General features: G+C 39.5%; 1 protein-coding gene and 1 pseudogene across 16 annotated transcripts in view; both read left to right on the plus strand.

Annotated features, from left to right (window-relative positions):
- The window catches only part of CSNK1G1 (casein kinase 1 gamma 1), a 183,442-nt gene that overhangs the window by 121,248 nt on the left and 36,575 nt on the right, over nt 1-25,619 (plus strand). For all 16 annotated transcript variants that reach the window (XM_077747272.1, XM_077747235.1, XM_077747226.1 and 13 more), the window contains 3 exons: nt 17,227-17,378; nt 18,717-18,951; nt 24,803-24,888. In XM_077747272.1, coding sequence (XP_077603398.1) covers nt 17,227-17,378; nt 18,717-18,951; nt 24,803-24,888 — 473 coding nt within the window. The remainder of the gene's footprint in view (nt 1-17,226; nt 17,379-18,716; nt 18,952-24,802; nt 24,889-25,619) is intronic.
- On the plus strand, nt 7,681-8,339 carry LOC144218778 (prefoldin subunit 1 pseudogene; annotated as a pseudogene).

A 25,619-nucleotide genomic window follows, 5' to 3' on the forward strand; every position in this document is an offset into this window, starting at 1 on the left:
ATCTATGCACATTGTCTAGAAAACATTTTAAAAGGACATTTAAATACTTTCATTGATGTTACAGGATTAAGTCCAATCTGTGGCTAATGCTTAATTTTATGAAAAAAAAATAGAAAGGGTCGTTTTCACATACTGGCCTTGGAAGCATGTATTTCACATACTTAGTACAAATAATTCCTAATCTTTAATGGGGCTGATTTAGTAGTGATATTTCTATGAATGTCTGTTCATTCTTCTGAAGATCATAACCTAAATCTGTGTTAACTAGCCTCACTAGTTAGCCGAACAAAGAGAACTGATATTCCTGAAGCCCAGCATTTGGTACACTTCTGGACTAGGATAAATTCTATAGTTGTGTATCCTTTGTGTGTGTTTTTCATAGTTTAGAGAATTGAGACATTTCTCATATTATGGCTAACAGTGTGCTCTGTGGAATAGTGAAATAAAAGCAGAAAAGTTTATATGTAATGCTGTAAGAGACTTTCTTATCTGTTAGAGTCAAACCCCATGTGGCCCTTCTTTGCCTCTTAAAACTCTCAAATAACTCTGAGTCACATGAAGCATATTGAGTGATTACCTTTAATTACGTACACAAAATTTGTCCCACTCCCTCCTGGTCGTGGGGGGTGGGAGGAGATTCTATTTTAAACATTTTACTGGTGAAGACTTGTTGTGCCAGTAATCTCTTTAATTGCAAACAGAATGCTATGAGTTTATTACAGAAATTGGCCTGCATACACCTCACAGTAACACAAAGTACTAAACACCTTTTGTTGCGTTGTTTTGCAAAGTGTAGAACTGCTAGAGATACTTGTTTAGTCTGAAGACAGAATTTGTTACTTGGATTTTGTCATCTTTTAATGAACTGCATGAAAAAATAGAAGGCAGGTTTCCAAAAATAGACCCAAGTAACTTATATGTAAGTGGAATGAGCTGGAGAATTGTGATTAGTTGCAGAAAACCGGTATAGTGCTTATACGGGTAAAAAGTTGGGGAAAAGTTGATCGATCAGTCGGTAGGAGCTTGCTTATAAATCAACCCAGAATCTGAAGCTTCTGATGCTGTTTTCTCCTTCAGTTCTAGCTAATACTTTTCTTTTCTGTTTTTATACACACCTCTTTTACTGTGTACCTGCACGTTTCTCTTCCTTCAGTATCCTCATACCCATTCTTCACTCATTAAGAATGGCTTAGTGATTGCCAATAGAGAATGCATTTTTAAGAAAGGCACAGGCAGGAGAAGTTTCAGCCCAAGCTAAGGGCTAGAGTAAGTTCAGTGACCGTCAGAGTACCGTCCATAGCCCTCAGGGACCATCCCCTCCTAATTCACAACTTGTCAAGGTTAACCTTCAAGAAAGAAAGTAACATTTCACAACATCCTTAAAGCTGTGGAGTACTATGGAATGAAAGAGATGAATCACTGTAGTGAATTATTCCTTTGAGTTACAAGAAGGTGGAACCATGTATCTACTGTCTTGTGTTAAAACTTAACAAATTCTAGGGACACCTAGGTGGCTCAGTCGGTTAAGCTTCTGACCTGGGCTCAGGTCACAATTTCACAGTTCGTGAGTTTGAGCCCTGCATTGGGCTCTGAGCTGTCAGCATAGAGCCCAGAGCCTTCTTTGGATTCTGTGTCTCCCTCTCTCTCTGTCTCTCCCTCTCTCTCTTTCAACAATAAATAAACATTAAAAACAATTTTTTTATCTTAAATTCCTTTCCAGTGTCTGTCAGTGTCATTGGTGAAAGACAATATTTTCTTTAAGTTCCAGTAATAGACTACAAAAGACAGATAAGTCCCTGCACCTCCTTTCAAAATAGTAATCAAATTGCCAACTAAGCCCGTTAGTATTTGTAGAATATAACTCACCTATAAAGCATGCTTAAGACAAAGACCAACGCAAAAAAATTTTTAACATTTGTGACCACTTGTATTGTCATCTTCTTTGAACAACTTGTAAGCAAGTAATTCCTGTTCCTCCCATTTAAAAGAAGTTTGTCAGCTCCCTACTTTTATGCTTTCAACAGTCTGACACATTTTTAACTTTTCCCTATATTTTCTCTTTCTTTATACTTCATATTGCTTTGATTTATCATTACTTACCAGCCTATAGCAGTCTCGTACTAATAATTACTATAGTCATAATGCAGTGAGATGAAGCTGAGCGTCAGCTGTGTCCAGAGCACTATACTGAGTGATTTGAGGTCCACAGATTTATGAGTTGTATAGTCTCTGTCCTTCAAGAGACTAGAGGAAAAGGAAATGTTATGTTTATTGAGCTTCCAGCATGTTTATCAAGAGATATTATTGTGTTTCTGTCAAGGAGCTCACTAATGTATGTGAATAACTATAATGCAAACAAAAACAGTGGAATGTTAGGTGTTTTTTTTAAGGTACCACAGATAAAATGATACAGAAGTTCTGAAGGGAGAAATGGCTACTAATTATGGGAAACATGGAAGGCCTTATAGAGAGGGTGGTAGCTAGGGGCTGAACTTTCAAAAAGAGGTATGATTTACTTGGACAGGTTCAAATAGAAGAGTAAGGAAGGGCTTCCAAGTACAAAATAAGCTAAAGCCCAGAGGCAGCTATGTATCTGTTTGTGCATTTATTAAAGAATTATTCATTGAGCATCCCACTTGGGATAAGTACTGTTCTAAGCTAAGCCCTGGGGATATAGTGGTGAACAAGAGTAGGCACTGCCCTTAACTATTTTCCAAAAGAGAGACAACTCGAACAGAAATAGCTATTCTGAAAAGTTGAGAGGAAAGAGAGAGTTGTAGGCTGGAGAAGTGGAGAAGGCTCCTTGGTTGGGGTGATGCAGATTTCTAAGTATAGAACCTCTTTTCTGCACCATTTCTTTTGTACATAAACCAGCCTCATTTCTCTTTCTCAAAACTCCTTATAGAGCTGAGCCACTAGCCACATGTGCCTATGGAGCACCTGAATTAGCACCTATACCTAACCCGAATATGCCGGAAGTATAAAATACACACTGAATCTCAAAGATTTAGTCCCCCTTTCCCCCACCAATAATGTAAAATATTACAGTAATTTTTAAGTTGATTATATGTTGAAGCTTTGATATTTTAGATGTAAGTTAAATAAAATATATTATTAAACTTAATTCCACCTAATTCTTTTTTCTATCTATTTAAAAGTGTGGCTTATAGAAAATTTAAAATGAAATTCATGGTTTGCATTCATGGCTTGCATTGTGTTTCTTTTCCTGCTGCTATAATGCAATGGTGTGTTCCTAGCGTACACTTAAAATACTTTCTGTGAAACTATTATTAAAGATGTACTAAGGCAATATGGGTGTATAATACTCAGAAAAAATTCTTATTTTTCCTCTTTATTCCTATGATCTTTTTATTTACTCAGCTATCTCTGCCTTTTCAACTTTATTAATGACCTCTGCCATAATTTTTAGGAACATTTGTTAAACCAACTGGTGGTTCACAATTAAAAGGAAAAAACTCTGGGGACACATGGGTGTCTTAGTCAGCTGAACATCTGACTTCGGCTCAGGTCACAATCTCACGGTCTGAGTTTGAGCCCTGCATCAGGCTCTTTGCTGACAGCTCAGAGCCTGGAGCCTGCTTTGGATTCTGTGTCTCTTTCTCTGGCCCTTACCCATGCATACTCTGTGTCTCTGTCTCTCTCTCTCAAAAGTAAATAAACATTTAAAAAAAGAAAGAAAAGAACTCTGGGAGAGAGCAAATTAGTCTTAGTTTTTTTCTCATTTCAGAGAGCTTTTGCCTCTTTGCTTTTAGCTACCTATACGCTCCCTCAGTCTGCAGGATTCATTCTCTCCACCCCAGCCTAATCAGCTTTTAACCATCAAGATTCAGCCTGTGGCCCCTGCTCTGTGAAACCTTTTCTATCCCATTCAGTCAAGGTTAGATGCCCCTCTTTACTGTTCCCATAGCCTTCTCTTCTCACATATGATGTTTGATGAATGCACAGCCTGACCACCAGACTCTGAACTTAATTGAATTTGAAACTGGAAGCAGGAACTTTATAGCACTTATTCCTCAGACTAGCTGAAAATCAGCAAGATAAATGAGTTCACTTTGCTTCCCTGCAAGTCTTCATGCCTCCTCAGTGACCAGAGTTATATGGTCATCTTCAATGATCTATCAGGTCACATCTGTTCTTACTGGAGAGATATTTGGGTGAAGGCTCAAATGAGAAAAGAATGGCAGGCTGTAGCATCTGTTCCATTGACTGGTGGTTCTGTGGCAAGCCACTTAACCTCTGTGCTTCCATTCAGAAAGTGAGGGTAACACTTGGTCCTTTACTCTCCCAAGGCTATTTTGATACTTGAGGAATGGTATTACAATATTAAGAGAGTTCAGTGGTAGGTGGCACTCTGCTTCTGTGCTATGATTAGACTGTGTGCCTTAGTGTTTTCTTTTTTTTAATCCAAGAACTTTTAGGAACAGTTTGTTAAATGGGCCCAAAGTTAATGAAAACAAATGCTTATCTGTTTTTTTATACTTTCTGTGTTATTCTAAGTGTATGCCAAGCTGCCTTCTGAATTCATAAATGATGTGTTTAATTTGTTAATAGGCTTCTTTTGTTTTTAAAAAAATTTTTTAATGTTTTACTTATTTCTTAGAGAGAGAGAGAGAGAGGGCGTGAGCAGGGGAGGGTCAGAGAGAGAGGGAGATACAGAATCTGAAACAGGCTCCAGGCTCTGAGCTGACTGTCAGCACAGAGCCCGACACGGGGCTCAAACCCACGAATTTGAGATCATGACCTGAGCCAAAGTTAGACACTTAACCAACTGAGCCACCCAGGGGCCCCTGCACTTATGCACTCTTAATCTATTCTTACCTGGGCTTTTATAAGGGAAATATTATGCTTCCTTTATTACTTGAGTTCATAATGTGTCAACATCATTAGTATCTTGTCCATTAGGTTCATATATAGGCCATGTGTTATTGAATCTTTACAAAACTGATTAATCTCCTTTCTAAGTAATGTGACCTGTTAGAACTTACTGCCACTCTAGGTGTCTATGAACTTAGAGCACAGATGGGTAGAGGTAGTAGAGTAAAAGAGCCTGAGACTTAGAGGCAGAAGTTGGGGGGGTTCAGGTCTTGGCTGTACCACTCATTACATGACCTGAGCAAGTCCCTTCAGATCAATTACCTTACCTATAAAATGGGAATAGGTAATACCTATATGTACTAATTGTTAGGATTAAATGGGAGAACTTATATAAAAATACTTCATAAACTATAAAGCAGTTTATGGCCAATAGACTTTTGTGATAGGGGTATGCTTTGAGGGAAATTTTCTAATGGTAGCATGGAACAAATAATGGGGTAGGAAAGTCTCTTGACTTTGAAATATCAATAAAAAGCTTAGGGTTGCCTTCAGACACGTTGTGGCTAAATATAAGAGAGAAGATAACCTGGAGCTGGAGCTTTGGGAATAATAGATCAAGACGGGTTCTGAAAGCATTTTCAAATTCTCCACGGGCCTACATTCTTAAGTAATATGACTTATATTGAAAGTAGGCCCAGGACTAGAGACACAACAGGGACCAATAAAGATTTAGACCTCTGGCAATTTGGTAATATATAATGAAATGTTAAATACACATGCCCCTTGACTCAGCATTTTCTCTTCAAGGATTTTACCCTCAAGATACATTTGCAGTCATGTCCACAAATGTAGGCACAAGGATTTTTGCTATATTATATGCATATTTTTGTAGCCTCTTTCATTTTAGATGATAGAGTTCAAGCTTGCTTGGGAGGGCAAGGAGAGGGGAAGAATTTCTTGGCTCACAGAACTGGTAAGTCTAGCAATATTCTCACTGCAGGCCAGCCAGATCCAAGACCAACATTGTCCTTGGTCCTCAGGTTATGTGACATATTTATCTGTCTCTGTTTCTCTCAGCTCTGCTTTTTCTGTGTTTGAGTTTCAGATAGGTAGTGTCCCCATTTTAATGTGATAGTCTCCGGTAGCTTCAGGCTAATAAACTCCTTCCAGTTTAGCAGTGAGGGAGTATTCCTTAGCAGTATGGAGGAATTGTTCTCTCTTCTCTATAGTTCCACAGAAGTACTAGAGTTGACTCTCATTGTACTGACATGAGTCAAACATGCATTCTTTTTTTTTTTTTTAATGTTTATTTATTTTTGAGAGAGAAAGAGACAGTGCAGGGGGCAGCGAGAGAGGGAGACACAGAATCCCAAGTAGGCTCCAGGCTGTGAGCTGTCAGCACAGAGCCCACCATGGGGCTCGAACTCACAAACTGTGAGATCATTACCTGAGCCAAAGTCAGAAGCTTAACTGACTGAGTGACCCAAGTGCCCACAAGCACACATCCTTGACCCATTTCCCCCTGGCAGGGGAATAGAATACTCCGAATAACCTGGCTTGAGTCATATCCTTCGGAAAGGACTTGACCCTGCTTTAACCACATGAAGTAACATCAAGGAAATGGTGCTTTCCTACTGGAAGAGAAAAATGTTGTTATTAGAGGAAGAGGATACAGGCCAGGCAAAAGCAATAACTGTTCTCTATAGTATCTACTTCTGATAACAAGTAATATACAACCGAAAAGTCCATCTACAGGAAAACTTAAGCAAATATGCTATATCATAGGGTAGGATACTCTGTAGCTATTTAGATAAATGAGGTATATCCATTAGATGACAAGAAAATTGTCTACTATATAAAATTAAATTAAAAATGAAGTTGCAGAAAAGTATTAATTATGTATATGTGTCTGATCTGTTATGGATATGAATACTTTTTCTTCCTATATTTCTGTACTGCTTTTGTTTTGCTATTGTATTTGACTGTTTAAATGTGTATATATTCACTTTTATAATTTCTAAAAGTAATGCCCCAAGTGGCCCTTATCTGGACTGGTGACTGGAATTGACAAAGGTCAAGAACTGCAGAGAGATGGACATATGATAGGAAAGCTGGAAAGATAGTATTCATGGAGCTGATATAAAAATAATGGGAGCCCAGGGGATGAATAGGACAGATGAAGCTGCTTGTGTAATACAGCAGGGGATTTATATCCTAGAACAGTGACAGAGAATTGCTAAAAAAAAAAAAAAAAAAAAAAAAAAAACCTAAATGTTAACCAAAAAGGCATGTGGTTTGGAAGAGAGAGTATAGGAAATACAGAAAATAACTTGGGTAACCACGTGAATGAAAGGGAAGAAGAACAGAGGTAGAGAATATCGGTAGCTTAATGGAAGAAGAGAGTGGTGAATTGGAGAGTTGAGAGATCTGGTTGTGTTACTTGGGCACCCTTGTATGTAGGATGATCACACAGCATCTCTTAGGGTGTCTTATCTCATATATAAAATGGAATGTATTAGTATTTCCTTGTTTTCTTCACAGGACGACTATGAGGTTCAAGTGAAATGGAAAAGGGCTACCTCTGTATAGAAAAGACCATGTAATTCCAGGTTAGCCAGGAGCAAAGTCAAGAATTTGTGCCTATATAAGTGGAGTGGGAGCAGAAAAGGGTAGGAAGATGTCATCAGACTATCTTTGCACATTAGACGGCTCAGATGACTAAATTTTTTGGTCATTTAATCTACTTGGATGGGCAGGTGCTTTTTGGGGAGAGGGGAAGAAATTTACATTTGTTTGTGTGTAGCTTTTGGTACTGTTAACTAAAGTGAATAGTTCACGGAGTGAACCAAGATGGCGGCTCCCATGGATCTGGAATTGAAGAAGGCCTTCACAGAGCTTCAATCCAAAGTTATTGACACTCAACAGAAGGTGAAGCTTGCAGACATACAGATTGAACAGCTAAACAGAACGAAAAAGCATGCACATCTTACAGATGCAGAGATTATGACTTTGATAGATGAGACTAACATGTATGAAGGTGTGGGAAGAATGTTTATTCTTCAGTCCAAGGAGGTAATTCACAATCAGCTGTTAGAGAAACAGAAAATAGCAGAAGAAAAAATTAAAGAATTGGAACAGAAAAAATCCTACCTGGAGCGGAGTGTCAAGGAAGCTGAGGACAACATCCGGGAGATGCTGATGGCACGAAGGGCACAGTAGGAAACCTCTAGTGAAAGCATCCTGCCCCGTTTCATTCCTGGCAAGGGCAGAGGGGCCCGAATGGGGAAATATCCTCTCTTCTGCCCTGATCGACTTTTTATTTGAATGATCTGGTAACCCTGTGTTTTCTACTTCACCCTGATCCCCTTTCTGATTCTGGCTTTGCCTGCCACCCTGCCCTACAGGAGAGGGAAGATGGGAGCCAGAGAGATAGGGGAGCTCTGCCCAAACCTACTACTGGTTATGCTGGTTAGACCAATAAAAGGAATCTGTTCCCCCACCCACTCTAAGTCTGCCTTTCTTGAGAATGGAGGGCCAGAGAGGCAGAGGCTTTCAACCTTAGCTCCTCCCTGACCTGTCCTCCTCCAGAGCTTTGGCTCTGTTCCTCTTGCATTGAAGCCTTTGCTGGTTCTTTTTTTCCTTTCTGTTCCTTTGAGTAAATCCTCCTACTTCTGAGTGTTCATGCAGATCAGGAAGAAAGAAGACCAGGGCATAGCTGAATTTAAGTCAACCTTGGTGGCATTCTGCCTAAAGATTCCTTCCGTGCTTCCTCCCGTATGTTCCATAAGAAAATGTAGTTTCAGGCGGTCTCCTGGTGGACAGTACAATCCTAAGGCTGCCTAGAGGCTTAGGGGCAGTGGTGTGCTGGAGCTGGCTTGTACTGGCTCGGGAGAGCCAATTATTAAAAATCAAGTTATGTAAATATATTTAAAATAAGGGTAATAAATATTCAGATTTGCCCCTTCCTAAAAATAAATAAATAAATAAATAAAGTGAACACTTCACATAGTTCACCTGCATGTGGGAACAGCAAGGTAAAACTACAGATGACTGTGTACAACCATCATGGAAGAACAGACAGAAGAAAGTCAGTGTAGAAATATTACAACTCTGAATTACGTGGAATCTTCATAGTGGTGACTTGCCCAACAGAACTTTTTTTTAAATATTCCTAGGAAATTCAAACAGGAACTAATCAGAAGTATTTACTATGTTAGCATGTCCTGCACATTTAAAATCTGACTAAGCTGTTTTGCTTCATATATGTGTGTTTTAGCATTTTGAAGTAGGTATTGTGCATTCCAAATAGAAAATTCATTGACATTTCGTTGAATTATTATTTATTTATTTAGTACTTATCTTGACCTTCTCTACCATGTGCTTAGGCCCATGGTAGGCACTGATACACAAACATAATTAACACATAACAGTCACTGCCTTCAGTCTTCTGTTAGTAAGGCAGACAGACACATGGACAAAGAAAGTATAATAGGAGTGGGGCAGGGTTGTCAAGGAGTTCACTGTTCTTTAAGTGACCTCATTTTTTTATTTAATTCCTTTTAAGTGCTTGCTAGAACTTTCTTGACTTTTTAGTTATTGTTGTTCAGGTATGTATTAAGAATTGTGTATCTCTTGGGGCTCCTGGGTGGCTCGGTCAGTTGGGTGTCTGGCTTCGGCTCAAGTCATGATCTCATGGTTTGTGGGTTTGAGCCCCGCATCGGACTCTGTGCTGACAGCTCAGATTCTGTGTCTTCACTTCTCTCTGCCCCTGCCTTGCTTGCACTCTCTCTCTCCTCTCTCTCTCTCTCTTCTCTCTCTCAAATAAATAAACTTCAAAAAAAAAAAAAGTGTGTATCTCCTTTCAGCTTTTGAAACTGAATACATATTCTTTCTCTATAACTTAAGCACAGGAATTGTGAATGCATGCAGTACTAAAGAGAGCAGAGATTTTTCAGAGACTGGGTTTTTATCCTGTAAATTAAAAAAAAATTTTTTTTAATGTTTATTTACTTATTTTTGAGAGAGAGCACGCCAGCAGAGGAGAGGCAAAGAGAGACACAGAATCTAAAGCAAGCACCAGGTACCAAGCTGTCAGCATAGAGCCTAACGTGGGGCTTCAACCCATGAACTGTGGGATCCTGACCGGAGCTGAAGTTGAATGCTTAAACAACTGAGCCACCCAGGCACCCCCTCCCATAACTTTTTACCAGTTCTGAGCTGAGTTAGCCTTTTTGGAAAAAGAAGAGATCTTCCACCCCCACCCAACACATTTTTAAATGGTTTTTATTTTAGATACTAACACAGAAGAAATCTTTTCTCCTACCTTGGACTTTCTTTCCTGGCTCCTTTGGATAAATAAAACTTTGTGCTTTGTGGCCAAAGGCCTTGGTAACCATGTGTGCATGTTAGAAAAACTATAAAAGTTAAATTTTTGTGACTCAGAAACCTGAGATTATTCATCTGCTCCTGCCTTTGCTCACCTTCTCTTTCCCCACCATACAAATTTGAGCTGATGTTAGCAGCATATGTCCAGCAGTATTCAAGTTCCCAAGAGGCCTGTGAACAAGATGATTGTAAAACATTTTTCATTATAGGACAAAGTAATCCTGATTCCTTAATTCTGAGTCTAGCTGGGGTTTTGGGGTTTTACTGTTGTTTTTTTTAAGCCAGCATTTTGAGTAGATTTCATACGTCAGCTGGTTCGTATTGTAGAGAGGCATTTTTCAGAGTCAGAGAAATGAAATAAAAGAAACACCTGTATTGTTTCATATCTTTGTAATTCATTGCTTTTATAGAGTCATTTTCTCAGTTTTAAAGGCTTTGCTTTTATTTTCCCCTTTCACTTCTAACTATGGCGTATCATCCTGTTTATCTGCCTGTTCTTTCTGCTTTCTTGTTAAGTGAAGTTGTTTAATATTATCATTAATCCTGATGATAATTCCCCATATGAACAGTAATTCTCTATATGAACAGTAATTCCCTGACGACTCATAGACCCTAAGGAACATTGAGTAGTTGTGCTAGAAGGCACTACCATGGGACAGTTAAGTTTTGAAGAAGAGCTATCTTATTTCCCTTAAAAATTAAAAAATCAAACTGTATAAACAAGACAAAAGAAAGGAATTGCCAAAGTCATTATGTCCTTAAAGGTTTTCTCTAGCCCTGACTTCAGAAGACAGTCATAACCAACATATACTTATTTTTTATAGAAATATTAAGGTGTTGGGGCGCCTGGGTGGCTTAGTCGGTTAAGCGTCCGACTTTTGCTTAGGTCGTGATCTCACGGTTCGTGGGTTCGAGCCCCGTGTCGGGCTCTGTGCTGACTGCCAGCTCAGAGCCTGGAGCCTGTTTCAGTCTGTGACTCCCTCTCTCTCTGACCCTCCCCTGCTCACGCTGTCTCTCTCTCTCTCCTAGAAATAAATAAAAAATATTAAAAAAAAAAAACCTTAAAAAAAAAAGAAATATTAAGGTGTTATTTTTTACATCCAGATATTAATGTAGGTATGGGATTTATTTGAACTTGCTTCACAGCTAGGTAATTTAGTTTTTCAAAGAGAATGAAAGGCTAATTATTAGGCAATAATGTGATCAAATTACCAAAAGCTTCAGGGTGGTTCTATTTCAGTTCTCAGCCTGAGGTGCATTTAAAAATATCTCTACTTAGAGTAGTTACTGTTCACAATGTTTTATGGAATCTTTTTAGGTAACAGCTTGGATGATACAGAAGCCATTATCCTTGATTTGGTATGTTTAACCCAGGTTAAATTTATAACAGACTGAAAATTACCTGTAGTGTACACTTCCTGTTCTGTATCACTTGATGTACGTGTGAGCCTTATGTCCGGCAGGATTTGTAAGAATATGTTATTGACGGATGGGAAAGCTGTTTCATAGTACCCTGCGAAAATATGCAAGATAACATGTGCAGGGTTTATATAACCTTGCAGTTTTGGTTTATAAGAGATGTAACCTGGGGAGGGGTCACCTGGGAGGCTCAGTCAGTTTAGCATCCACCTTCAACTCAAGTCAGTCTCACGGTTTGTGAATTTGAGCCCCACATGGGGCCTTCTGCTGTCAGCGCAGAGCCTACTTCAGATCCTCTGTCCACCTCCCCCTCTGCCCCTCCCCACTTGTGCTCGCATGCTCTCAAAAACAAATAAACATTTTTAAAAAGAGAGAGAGAGATGGAACCTGTGGCTAAAGGACATATAGTGAAATCCATTAGAAATTTTTCAGAAGAGATTTCAGGATTTACTTCTTTAATTCCTGGGCTTTTGTATAGTTCACCAATTTAGGAGGGAGATCTTATTCGTGATTTATTTCCAGAGCAGATGAGAAGTTATAAAACTACCTTAGTTTCTGAATACCATGGATCAAAGAATTCAATGCATATCTGCCTTGCCCACCTCTCTCACTTCATTTCCTATAACCTCGTAATTACTTTTAGTAAGTACCATGTTTACCACATGTGTGGTAAGGCTCTGTTCTCATCCCCTGTCTTATTAAAGGATTTTGTAGCATAATGTTGATTGATTAAAAATTTTGTAAGCAGTGGATTCGAGATGGCTCTGCAGAAGAGTGAAATAGAATACATAGGATTTATTATTTAAATGCAGCCCAGGAGGGGCGCCTGGGTGGCTCAGTTGGTGAGCATCTAACTCTAGATTTCATTTCACGTTATGATCCCAGGGTTGTGGAATCGAGCCCCATGTCAGGCTCCATGCTGAGCATGGAACCTGCTTAAGATTCTGTCCCTCTCCCTCAGCGTCTCTCTGGCTTACACTCTCTCTAATATAATTATACACACACAGACACACACACACACACACACACACATAACTTAAATATAAATTATATTTAAAATACACTCTCAATATAATTATATTTATATAGTTAACAAATATAAAGTATATATTTAATTTTAATATAATTATGTCTATTTATTTATTTAAATGAAGCCCAGGATAAGTAGTTTCTGTGTGCTAATCTCTGACCAAAGAGACAGACTTTCATAATGGGCTTATATCTGTGTATTTTACCACCAGCTTTGACCACTTAATGGGCAGTCATGTGAAAAACTAGGAACAGAGTGGAACTTACGTGGGCATCTTTCTGTACAGATAGTTCTGATTTTTTTTTAATGTTTTATTTATTTCTGCGAGAGAAGGAGAGACAGCATGAGCAGGGGAGGGTCAAAGAGAGGGAGACACAGAATCCAAAACAGGCTCCAGGCTCTGAGCTGGCTGTCAGCACAGAGCCCGACGTGGGGCTCAAACCCACGAACCGCAAGATCATGACCTGAGCCAAAGTTGTGCACTTAACCAACTGAGCCACCCAGGCGCCCCTGTACAGATAGTTCTAATAAATTATGGCTACATCTCCCAAAGAGACTTTTCTATTTGGCACATATATTTCCTGTAATACCTAACAAAGTAAACAGGCAAGTCTTCTAAATAGCCTTAAAATGATTCCAGTCAAAAGATACTGAGTCCAGATGTTCTGATGTGAAAGAACTTCTGAAAGAGACTGTTTTCTGAGTCCTCATAATATATTGATCATGAAACATAGCAATGCTTTTTATTTCTACCTTCTAGATACACAGTTTTCCATCTGAGGTAGCACTTCAGAATCATGTGTGGAACTTTGCTTACATTTGCTACCAGAAGTTCTGATTTAGTAGTTTTGAAGTGAAGTCATTGCATCCGTTTTTGAACATTTTGGTGCTGTTTCTAATAGACACACTTCCGGTTGACTACCACTCCCAGCTTACTTTGTAATTTGAACGACACATATTCTGTTATAACATGAAGACGCAGCGTTCATTCGTATGGGTTCTGTGGCTTTACAAAGAGGAACCTAGGAGGTAGCTAGAAGGAAATCCTAGCTATTGTCAGAGTTTTGGTTTTAAGAGGAAACCAGTCCAAACCTCTTCTCTTTACAGATGAAAAAGCAGACAGAAATGAGGGAATTTTCAGGGTAGATAGCAGAACCAAATACTTTTGAAGGCTCACTTGAGCCTTTTTTCTAGTAGCATCTTGGACCTAGTCCATCTTTGAGAAAAACTTCAAAGCTACTTAGTAATCTAAAAGTTGTCCCGAGCATTCGAAGCCTGACCCCAAGATATGGGCATTTCATACAAGGAGCAATAATGCAGCCAGCAGGAATGCCTCACATCTTGGAAGGCACTAGGGTGGAGTTATGAATAATAGAACTCGTAGTTAGAAATTACAGACATCACCCAGAATGCTTTTGTGACTTCCTCGTGAACATGGAAATTTCTGACAAGAGATGCCTAGATTTATTACTGAAGATTGTCAAGAACAAGATGATCATTTGTCTCATCTAAACTGATCTTTAAGTATCAGAAGCAAGTATAGGAAATTATGTCAGTATTATATTTCTAAGCAGATCTGACTTTTAGCTTGTACTTCAGGAGGAGGATATTGTGCCCAGATTTGCAATTTATCCAACTAAAAGAATAATATGTTCATTAATTAGGATTAGATTTGGCTATGAAAAAAGGTCTAAATAACAGTTCAGTCAATATACAGATTGATTTTTCTTTTGGATTAAAAAAAGGCAGGAATGTCTAACGTTGGTTACTTCACAGCTATCAGGGACTCATGGTTGTTGTTTTTTTCTTTTTTGTTCTGTTCATTCTTGCCACTATTTGATATCCACAAAGTGTCTGATGGTTCTAAATGGCTTCTGGAGCTTAAGCCATCTTGAAAGGGGAGCATACCTCCAACTTGAGTCAGCTCTCATGAAAGAGCTTTTCTAGAACCATCTCATCCGGCAATTTCTGCTTCTGTCTCACTGGTCATAGCTGTTATCAAGGGAGGCTGGAAAGTTACAAGCGGGGAGGTTGCTATTCGCAGTAATCAGAAGATTTGTTATGAAGTAAGAAGAAGAGAATGGATACTAGACAGGCAACTAACAGATCTGCCACGAGCTGTTTTGAAGAATATACTAATTTTTTAAAAGAATATAATATTTATATGAGGAAAATCAAATTTTAGTGACATCAAAAACTATTACATAGCATATAAATTTGAAAGATCCCCAAACTACCATCTACCATATGTCTGATTAGTAAAAGCAATAACTCTCTACGATGGTGTTCTGCTTTGGATTTTTCAGCAGAACTCATTGGGAACAGCTGTTAGGTTTTGTGTATTTTAAATATACCGAAGAATGAGTTCAGAACAACAGGGGGAAAAAAGGCACTTCACATTAAATCTTATTTCCTTTTGGAGATAGAATCAAAACAAGCACAAGGAAAATTCAGTGGCTATTTATGGAGCTGACAGCAGCAGAGTATGCTATAGTAGATGATACGAGCTGCGGATGAGCATACTAAAACACTCAAGCTTCTTAGTACCTAGATGGAACAAGATAGATTGCGGCAGCATGTGAAATAGTAAAACACTTATCATAGCAACAAGCACACCAACTCCAGATAGACAAGATTTATCCTGGGGACAAGGTTGGGCATCTTGGGTGAAAGGTTTAAGTAGTAGATATTGTCTTAGTCCATTTGGGCTGCTATAACAAAATACCAATAGACTGAATGGCTTATAAAGTCAGAAGTTTATTTCGCACAGTTTCAGAGACTGGAAGTCCAGGATCAGGGTGCCATCATGGTCAGGTTTTGGCGGAGACCCTCTTCAGACTTTTTGCTGTGTCCTCACATGGTGGAAGGAGCTAGGGAGCTCTCTACAGTCTCTCTCTCTCTTTTTTTTCTTTTTTTCAATTTTTTAATGTTTGTTTATTTTTGAGAGAGACAGAGTGCGAATGGGGGAGGGGCAGAGGGAAAGAGGGAGACACAGAATCCAAAGCAGGCTCCAGGCTCTGAGCTGTCAGCACAGAGCCCGACCCGGAGCTTGAACCCACGAACTGTGAGATCATGACCTGAGCTGAAGTCGGATGCTTAACCAACTGAGCCACCCAAGCACCCCTCTGCAGTCTCTTTTATAAGAGCACTAATGTCATTCATGACGGTTCTGCCCTCATGATATAATCACTTCCCAAAGGCCCACCTCTTAAAACCTTCACATTGGGCAGTAGGTTTTCAACATATGAATTTAAGGATGAGGCGGAGACACAAACATTTAGATTATAGCAGATAGAATCACCTCTACTTATATCCTACCTATACATATAAAAAGAATAGGGAGAAGGAGAGACTTTGTTGTCTAAAGAACTTGTAGGGGCACCTGGATGGCTCAGTCAGTTAAGCGTATGACCCTTGATTTCTGCTCAGGTCATGATCTCTGCTCAGATAATGATCTTGCAGTTTGTGAGTTCGAGCTCTGCATCGGGCTCTGTGCTGATGGCACGGAGTCTGCCTAGGATTCTGTCTCCCCTCCTTTCTGCCCCTCCACTGCTTCTGCGCTCTGGCAGTCTCTCCCTCTCTCTCTCAAAATAAATAAATAAACTTTAAAAAAACCTTGTAGACAGAAGCAAGTAGTAATCTGTAGCGTATATAGCTGCAGAACATGGTGTATATAAATGTGTAAGATGGAAGTGCTTCTGCTCTATGAGACCAGATTTTTTTTAAATGTTCTCTAGTCTCAGTCATATCCACTGTTCACATGGTGCCATTTAACACATATTTACTGAATGCCTCATATTTACAATACACTCTAAGGGAGAAATTCGTTTACAAGTTGTTTCTCACAAGGTGAGAAAGTCTAGATTTTGGCATCTTAGAGCTATGAATTTCAAATCTAGGGAAAGCCCAGCGTTGTGTTTTATTTTTCCTTTTCCTTTCAAAATTACTTACCAGTAACCAAATGCTGTCTGTTGACTTTGCCCCAGCTGATAGAAAACAGGAAACTACAGAGACTCCCTGTGAGAAGAGGGCCAGGCTGCACCCTCTGTGACCTCAGCCCTTCAGTCAGAGTTCTCCTTGGGGCAGCAGTTGCAAACAGCCCTATGTGGCTTTGGCAGTTAGCCTAGGGAGCTCGGCTGAAACCAGTTAATGCAACAAGGCCTGTTAGGCTGGCCTTTGAGCTCAGTGAGCTGTCTTTTGAACCTTCTAGGATAGTGCACATTTGGGTCTCCTTAGGGGAGAATAGTTTATGCTCTGATCCAGTAAATAGATCAGGGACCATTCTTTGTCTTCCATAGCGGTGGAAATACTTTTGTCACTGTGGTATCAAACAGGTGCTTGTTTGAGGCGATTAGGTGATGACTCACCTTTCCTATGCATTATTAGTTCCCTTTGAAGCTGCTGTGCTCAGTTTAGGTTCTCCAGGAGGGACTATGAGAGAAAATGGTAATCTCAGAAATTGTACTTCCTTTATAGCTACTCAGTGCTGATGCAACTATCTTGTATTTCGGGTTTTGTGTCCCCCACTCTATACCCCATTTCTCCTCTGCTTGCAGGTGAAGGTCTTCCACAGGTGTATTACTTTGGACCATGTGGGAAATACAATGCCATGGTGCTGGAGCTCCTTGGCCCTAGCTTGGAGGACTTGTTTGACCTCTGTGACCGAACTTTTACTTTGAAGACTGTGTTAATGATAGCCATCCAGTTGGTAAGTTGGCATTGCTATTCTGCAAAAAGATAGGTGGGTCCCCCAGCTGCATCCTTGAGTCCCCTTTGGTGCTCTCCCAGCTGTCGTGACACCTAGAGAATGCACACTCAGAGATTTGATGGCATTCTAGGAAGTAGGCTAGACCAAAAGGATTCACCTAGAGAAGGCACACTGCATCTTCTCTTTGCTCTATTTTAAGAATTTGCACCTTGGAGCAACACCCTGCCCTTAACTGAAGTGGAAGCATATAATTTAGATTGGGGAGAAAGAGGATGATTAGGTGAAATTGTACAAATCCAAGTAATTTTCTTGATGTTTTATTTATAGGTTTTTAACACATGGCTGTCAAGTTTTGTCCTCTCCCCTCACCCTTGCCTCCAAGAAGGGATTGGCCATGTAACCCACTGCCCTAACAGTCAGATTCCAAAGTTGTGTGACCAAGAACCTGTCTTAACTCTCTGGCCTCCAATTTTTACAGAGACTGACTCAGCTGAAGAGACAGCTCTCTCCACTCCATCCAAATTACACAGCAGTGCCAGTTCAAGAAGCAGTTAAGGCAGTTCTTTGCGAAGTCTGTCAGCCTCTCAGATGAAGGATGCACATGCATCTTTATTGGTCTCGAATGGTGGTGGTCTCATCCACTTTACAGTAAAAGCTTGGAAATGTTAGAAAATTGACTTTGACTTTTGAGTCCAGCATTCAAATGCCTCAGCTTCCCTTTCTATGCTAAGTAGAAAGTGTCATGGATAGAAATAAAACAATGAAATTTGAAATAATTTTACAATTATTATTGTGGGCTATATTTACTTTCACACAAAAACTGCTCTCCTACCTCTGCTGCTGACTAGCTTTGTAAAATCAATGCAGTCTTAACTTCTCTGGAGCTTACTTCCCATGCTTTTGAAGCAGAAGGAACTAGGTTTGGGAGGCCTACCTGACTGAGGATAGGAAGGTGTGGGCAGGAGGTGAATGTGACAGTGGCAGTTGTCTTCAGAGGTTGCCGACATATTGTGATAATCCTGGCTGGGGATACTTCGAGCCTCCCAAATGTGTACTTCCTGAGGTAGCATAAAAACATCTAATTCTATTCATCATTTACAAATTGTAACATTGTGACCTAAACCGTGCTTTCATTTATCTTGATACTTGTTATATATACATTTGTATCAGAATATTTTCTGGTTTACAAGAGTGAAGTGACTGGGTGGTGAAGAAATGAGTTTTACTTTCATTTCAGTAGTTAAAACCTTGGGGCTGATAAAAGAAAACGTTTTGATGGGTTTTTTTCCCCCAAGAAACTTCTTCAGAGTATGTTTATCAATGTGTATTCTCTTTTAGCTTTCTCGAATGGAATATGTGCACTCAAAGAATCTCATTTACCGAGATGTGAAGCCAGAGAATTTCCTGATTGGCCGACAAGGCAACAAGAAAGAGCATGTTATACACATTATAGACTTTGGACTGGCCAAGGAATACATTGACCCTGAAACCAAAAAACACATACCTTACAGGGAACACAAAAGTTTAACTGGAACTGCAAGATATATGTCTATCAACACGCATCTTGGCAAAGGTGTGTTTATTTTCTGCTCAGTGAAAGGGGTGGGTCCTTAAAATAACTTTTTATTCCAATAATACTTTTGTCCCCATTGTGCATTACAACGTGTGACTCTTCTCACTTCACAATGCAAGTGATTTTTATACTTGAGAAACTAAGATGGTAAGGTAGTGACTTTCCTAAGTATCCTGTTGACAGGGTACTTATTTAATTTTTTACTCTTTTTATTGTTTATTTTGAGACACAGAGAGAGAGAGCAGCGGAGGGGCAGAGAGAGAGAAAGCGAGAGAGAGACTCTTAAGCAGGATCCATGCTGTCAGCACAGAGCCCGATGAAGGGCTCAATCTCATAATCATAAGATCAGCACCTGAGCTAAACTGAGAGTCAGTTCCTTAACAGACTGAGCTACTCAGGAGCCCTTATTTAATTCTTTATACTGTGTTTCCAAATGCTTAATTTATCAGCACTGTGGGCACTTTTCATTATTGTATTAAGATGATAGCATTTGAGCAAGTCTGATGATGAATTTGGTGTTTATATATGAATGACTCCACATATGACAGTACTGAGAAGTACATCAGGTTGGTTGGTATCTGAACTGGGGAGCAGTGAGCCACTAAAACATGGACTAGGCTTCTGGTCACTGTGCATAATTCCGTGAGTAATTCTTTGAGGAAGAGCCTATTTCTTACTCAGTGAAAATAGAGGAGTCATGCACTTTATTCAGGATAGACAATTGGTGAAAGCTCAGTCAAGGCGGAAGACCTTACTTGTTAGAGGAACTAGTCCAGGGGAGAATATTTGTACAAGAAGCCTAAGGAACAGTGGGAAAGCCAAATAGGCAAAGCCCTGGGCCCCTCACTAGCTTCTCCAGAAAAGCTTCCTTTTTTTTATCTGTTTTATATATTGGGCTTTTTTGGAAGATTCTGTTTGAAGAAAAAATTCCATAGTGATTGTAAAACTGTGTTTGAAATTCACTACTCTTGGGGCACCAAGGGTGGCTCAGTTGGTTAAGCCAACTGAGTTCATGAGTTGGAGCCCTACATCAGGCTCTGTGCTGATAGCTTGGAGCCTGGAGCCTTCCTCAGATTTCTGTGTCTCCCTCTCTCTTTCTGCCCCTCACCTGCTTGCCCTCTGTGTCTCTCTTAAAAATTAAAAAAAAGAAATTCACCACTCTTGAGAGTAGACACGTAAACAGAAGATTATCAGGTTCAATATTCCTAGACATAGCTAATCATATTGAGTGTTTAATTATTAATGAAGTGTTGTCCACTAAGAAGTATTTTAAAGACTAAATGACTACAGAGTTGCCTTATTGACAAAACTGCATAAGTTTTTAAATGAGGATGCTAGTGTTAGTGAAGAGTAATGATCATATTGCAAAGTTATACAACTCAAATTGAAATCCTGAATGTTGTCAGAATTTTTTTCAGTAAATATACAGAAATCCTCCCTTAACTAAATGTAGTACTTTAAAACTAGACGAGAAGGGCCAATGCCACTTATTATCTGTGTCATTTTGGACAAGTTACTTAATCTTCCTGAAACTTATCTGTAAAGTGAGAGTAGTATTTCACAAGGATGTGTTCGTGGGTTGAATGAGTAGTATGTGTAACATAGTTCTCTTGCATAGTGTTCAATATCCCTCTTCCTTCCTTTTTACTGAAATAGACTGTGTTATAAATAGGAAAGTCATGATTATTTGCTTTAACTGACACACTTTAGAAGTTGTTCTCATGCCTGCTTCCTAGGCACAGCAATCCATCTTCTGATTTTATTATTATTGTCAGGAAAGGCAAGAAGAGACAGGGATGGGCGTCAATGTTATGTTTGTATAAGGTACAGATAATGGTTAAGAAGAAGGGTTGCAAACCCTGGCTCTCGTACTGAAATCTATGTGATTTGGGGACAGTAACCGTCTTTCCTCAGCCTCAGTTATCTCATCTATGAAATGGGTATGATAATAATACATTAATATGAGATATAATGCATATATTTAACACAATGCCTCATAATAGCAAATACTCTAAATGGTAGTTATTTAGTTATTCAACAAAATACATTTTAAGCATGTACAGTCATCAGACTGGGTTCTTTCATCTCTTGGTGTAGCCATTCCTGCTGGAACTTTGAGTTTACCTCCAAACCTGAAATTCCTGAGTTCAGAGTTTTTTGGGTCACATTGAACCTGTCACCATATTTTGCCCTCTCCAGATTACAGAGAATACATTATAGATGGTTGTCATATGCCCTTTAAACTCTGGCCAGGGTCTCAAAGCAGAGAGGTTTCCATAGGACCTTGAATCATACTGTTGTTTTGTTTATTTATTTATTTTGAGAGAGGCAGAGCAAGCAGGCAATGGGCAGAGAGAGGGGGAGAGAGAATTCCAAGCAGGCTCTGCACTATTCAGGGCCCCAACTCACAGTGAGATCATGACAACTGAAATCAAGAGTGGGACACTTTTTTTTTTTTAATTTTTTAAATGTTTATTTATTTTTGAGAGAGAGAGAGAGGGACAGAGAGACAAAGAGAGATTGCACGCAGGGGAGGGGCAGAGAGAGGGAGGCACAGAATCTGAAGCCAGCATGGAACCTAAGGCGGGGCTCCAACTCACGAACCATGAGATCATTACCTGAGCTGAAGTCGGACACTTAACAAACTGAGTCACCCAGGAGCCCCAAAAGTGGGACATTAACTGGCCAGCCACCCAGGTGCCCCCATATTTATTTATTTATTATTATTATTATTTTTTACAAATAGTTTATTGTCAAATTGGTTTCCATATAACCCCCAGTGCTCATCCTCACAAGTGCCCATCTCCATGCCCATCTCCCCCCTCCCCCCCCATCCATCAGTCCTCAGTTTNTTTTCCAGAGGGGCTCCAGGTGCCCCTATATTTAAATGTGTAGCATTCTTTATGTTGTAATGAAGAAAAAGGGAAGTGTATCTTCAGATGTCTTGGAGAGAATTGCCTATTTTATGAGAGGGAACAAGAGAAGCCTCCTAAACCTGACATTACCACATCAGATTAGCCACCTTCCCACTGATTAAGACAGTCCATTTTGTATTCTTTAACGATTGAAGTTAGGATAAGAACACTGGGTCATCTAGACCCTTTCCTCTAGCAAAATATATTTGACCTAAAATTAAAGATGTGATGCATGTAAACCAAGCACGTCTTTTTTAATGGTTGAAAGCAGGCCTTTATAGTGTGGAAGAATTCTGTGTCCTGCTTGTCCCACTGGTATTGAAACCTTTCTTCTTTGAACAGGAAAATATCCTTCATGAAAAAAATGAGGGCATGTGGAAATTCTGAACTAAATGAATGCAGTTTTCAAAGAAGTACAGAAGTAAAGCATGACTCTCACTTTTTTTGAAAGGATTAAATTATCATAGATTGATTATTAATGGGTTAAATTATCATAGGTTAATTACTTTAGAATTTTAGAACTAGAAAATGACTTATCTAAGTCAGCTTACTTTCATTTCTCGTTTATTTTTTTTATTTTTTCTCGTTTATTTATTTTGAGAGAGAGAGCGCACATGTGTGTGAGCGAGCAGGAGACGAGTGGAGAGAGAGGGAGAGAGAGAATCCCACAGGCTTCCCATTCTGCATTGGGCTCGATGTAAACCCAGAGATCATGACCTAAGCCAAAATCAGGAGTCTGATGCTTAACCAACTGAACCACCCAGGCCTCCCGACCACTTTATTTTCAGATGAGGAGACTGTGGCCCAAAGTAGGTGACAGCCATGCTTAATTTCACATGGATCAAATGAATGGAAAGAATGGGCCAAGAGCTAGATAAGCTAACTTGGGAGCCATTATTTTTCCTGTTATTCCTTATTCCACATCTGTTGTTCATGGTGCTCAGTAGTTGGAAAATCACTTTATTAGTTACTCTAGTGGGTTTAAGTGTGGGGGTTTTGTTTGTTTGTTTGTTTGTTGTTATTACTTTTTTTTTTTTAAAGCATTCTTTATGTTTGGCTTTGCTGTGGAGAATAGTTGGGCTTTTTTACAGGACTGATCAATATTGAAAATGTGGAGAGTTTTGCCCTCTAGTGCCCAACCAACAAAAGTGCAACTATTTGTCCAGTGATTTTTTTTACAACCAAGAGGCCTCTTGTTACAGGAAGTGGATATAAAAATGGAAAGGCAATGAGTAGGTGTGATACAGTGTGAGAAACTGCAGGGTGTGGTTTCTTTATCTGCCCTGCTTTTTGAGAGGCCTCAACTCACCCTGCTTGTTCTTTTGTTTTATTTGTATGTCTTTAAGGCCTGTTAACAAACTCTTCCAGTCTAACAGCTTTTTGCGTTCAATTATGTATACAATTTGGTTGCAAATCCCAAGCAAGCCGTGTAGACAAAAGCTTCTGTTGGTCTTGCTGTTTTATTTCCTTCTTTTAAAGATTATTTCAGTTGATATGCATCGACACAATTTTATGTCATTTATGTCTCTTGTCAGATGCCTCTTTTTCCCATTAGTGACCACCTTGCCAAAAACCGTTTTCTTTCCAGTTTAGAAAGTTGCCTTTTCTTTCCTGATCCACCCTGTAGAGTGCTATTCACTCTTTGTCACGCACAGTTCCCATAATTGGAGGCAGCCATTAAACATGTTGTACTTCTGCATTTTGAGCTGAGTAGCTCTCCCTGCTTCCCTCAAGTTTTACTTTCTGCACAAAGAAAGCACAATCAAGTTTAGAGTAGTCGCTTAGTCTTGTCTGTCTATCTTCTCTTGATAAAGCCCTCAAATTGATTCTGAGAAATAAGCACATAAGATGTCTAGGATGAGCCATAACTGGCAAGTTAGGAATAGAGGCATGTACTACATGTACACATGTTCAGTGTGACAACCCAAGTACATATAAGGATGTTTTTTGAGATGAAGTTATAATTTTTTTAACTAATTTCAGTTCTTTACTATTTTAGTCTTCCCAGTTGAAAGAAAAGAAAACCTAGCAATTTGTTTTACATGATAAGCTCCCAGAATGCAGGGATTCTGTTTTATTTTTCCATATAGGGCACCTTAGTGTTAAGTTTTAAATGTTTCTTTAAATTTTGAAAAAATTATTTTAGAGAGAGAGACACAGAGTGCGAGCAGGAGGGGAACACAGAGACAGACAGACAGACAGACAGACAGAATCTGAAGTAGGCTCCAGGGTCTGAGATGTCAGCACGGCCCGATTCAGGGCTCAAACCCATGAACCATGAGATCATGACCTGAGCTAAAGTCGGATGCCTAACCGACTGAGCCACCTAGGTGCCCCTAATTTTAAATATTTCTCAAGGTAGCTATGGAACATGGTACAAATGGAATGGAGCCGAGAGATTATACATGGATGTTTGTTTATGTCAAACTTAATTTTAAGTGTTCATTTTTATGATGAATTAAAAACACTAGATATGTATGCTAGGCATTCCACAACTTGTGTCTTTGCAGACCTAGCCATTAGGATGGACTGTTTAAAAGTTTCAGCTGCTTAATCTCACTTTCCATGATGGTAACCCAAAGGGTAACTATTGCCCATATACTGGAAATAACATTTCATATAAATTCTCTTTCTTTCAGGGAGGTGACAGCAATGACCGAGGGGTGGTTACTCACCATTTAGTGATTTGGATTTGGTTTTAGTTTAGGATTTGCTCTTTTCACTTGATATTTACTTGCCAGTGACAGCTCTAGGCAAAGGAAGTACACAGTGTTTTTTGGTTTTGATCTGAAATACTATCCCTGGTTTAGATATACAAAGAATTAGTAAGCAGCGCCTTTCCAGAACAGAAGGGTTTCTGAAGGGATTACTTGGTTTTGAACCCCTTTCTGCTTTAATAACTGCAAACATAATGTGTGATCTGTCTTCCCTTTTAGAGCAAAGCCGGCGGGATGATTTGGAAGCCCTAGGCCATATGTTCATGTATTTCCTTCGAGGCAGCCTACCCTGGCAAGGACTCAAGGTATCCTTGAAAGTGCTCAGTGGAGGGCTTTGTTTCAATACTCAGTTGTTAATGAAGGGGTTGCTGACTTAACGTCCGAAAGAAGCACAGTTGGGAAGATGGGCTGGCTGCAGAGATGAGAAGCAGGTTACCTTGTCTGTACTAGATGCTCCTCTGGGCTTTGGGAGCTCTGCTTTGCTCACATTTGCCTTCTTCCCCTTCGGAATCCTTCTTCCTTATTTTGGGGTTTTCCCACAGTCTCTTCCCTTGTTCCCTCCCAGCCTTGGCAGCGCTGCTTTTCTGTGTCACTTTCCTCCTCCACTACCATTATGTAGCAGGAAGAGTGTTCCCTGTGTGCTGGGGAATTTCTGGAACAAATTGATGACAGCAGCTGCTACACATTTTACCAGCAAGGCCAGCAGGGCTGGGTGTGCCCCTAAGGAGAACTGGAAAATATTTATTCATCCTATCTAGGCTAAGGATCCACCTGAACTAAAACAAAAATCCAGGTTTAACATTGTTGTTCATGTGTTTTATTCAGTAAATGCCTATGCAGACAATAGTCATTCCTTATGAAACGTGTAGTTTAAATAGCCTTCCTTAGGTAGGTATCAGTGTACTGCATTTGTGTCAGAGTTAACTGCTGATAATAACTATAACCACTGTAATTATTCTCTGCCTCTGGCTGGTTAGACTAGGAGATAGTGAGCTTCTAACCCATGTGAAGTCCCATTTTAGATAGTTAAATGTGA

This window comes from Crocuta crocuta, unplaced genomic scaffold, assembly GCF_008692635.1.
Source record: "Crocuta crocuta isolate KB4526 unplaced genomic scaffold, BGI_CrCroc_1.0 scaffold130, whole genome shotgun sequence".
In the NCBI taxonomy this organism is placed as follows: Eukaryota; Metazoa; Chordata; class Mammalia; order Carnivora; family Hyaenidae; genus Crocuta; species Crocuta crocuta.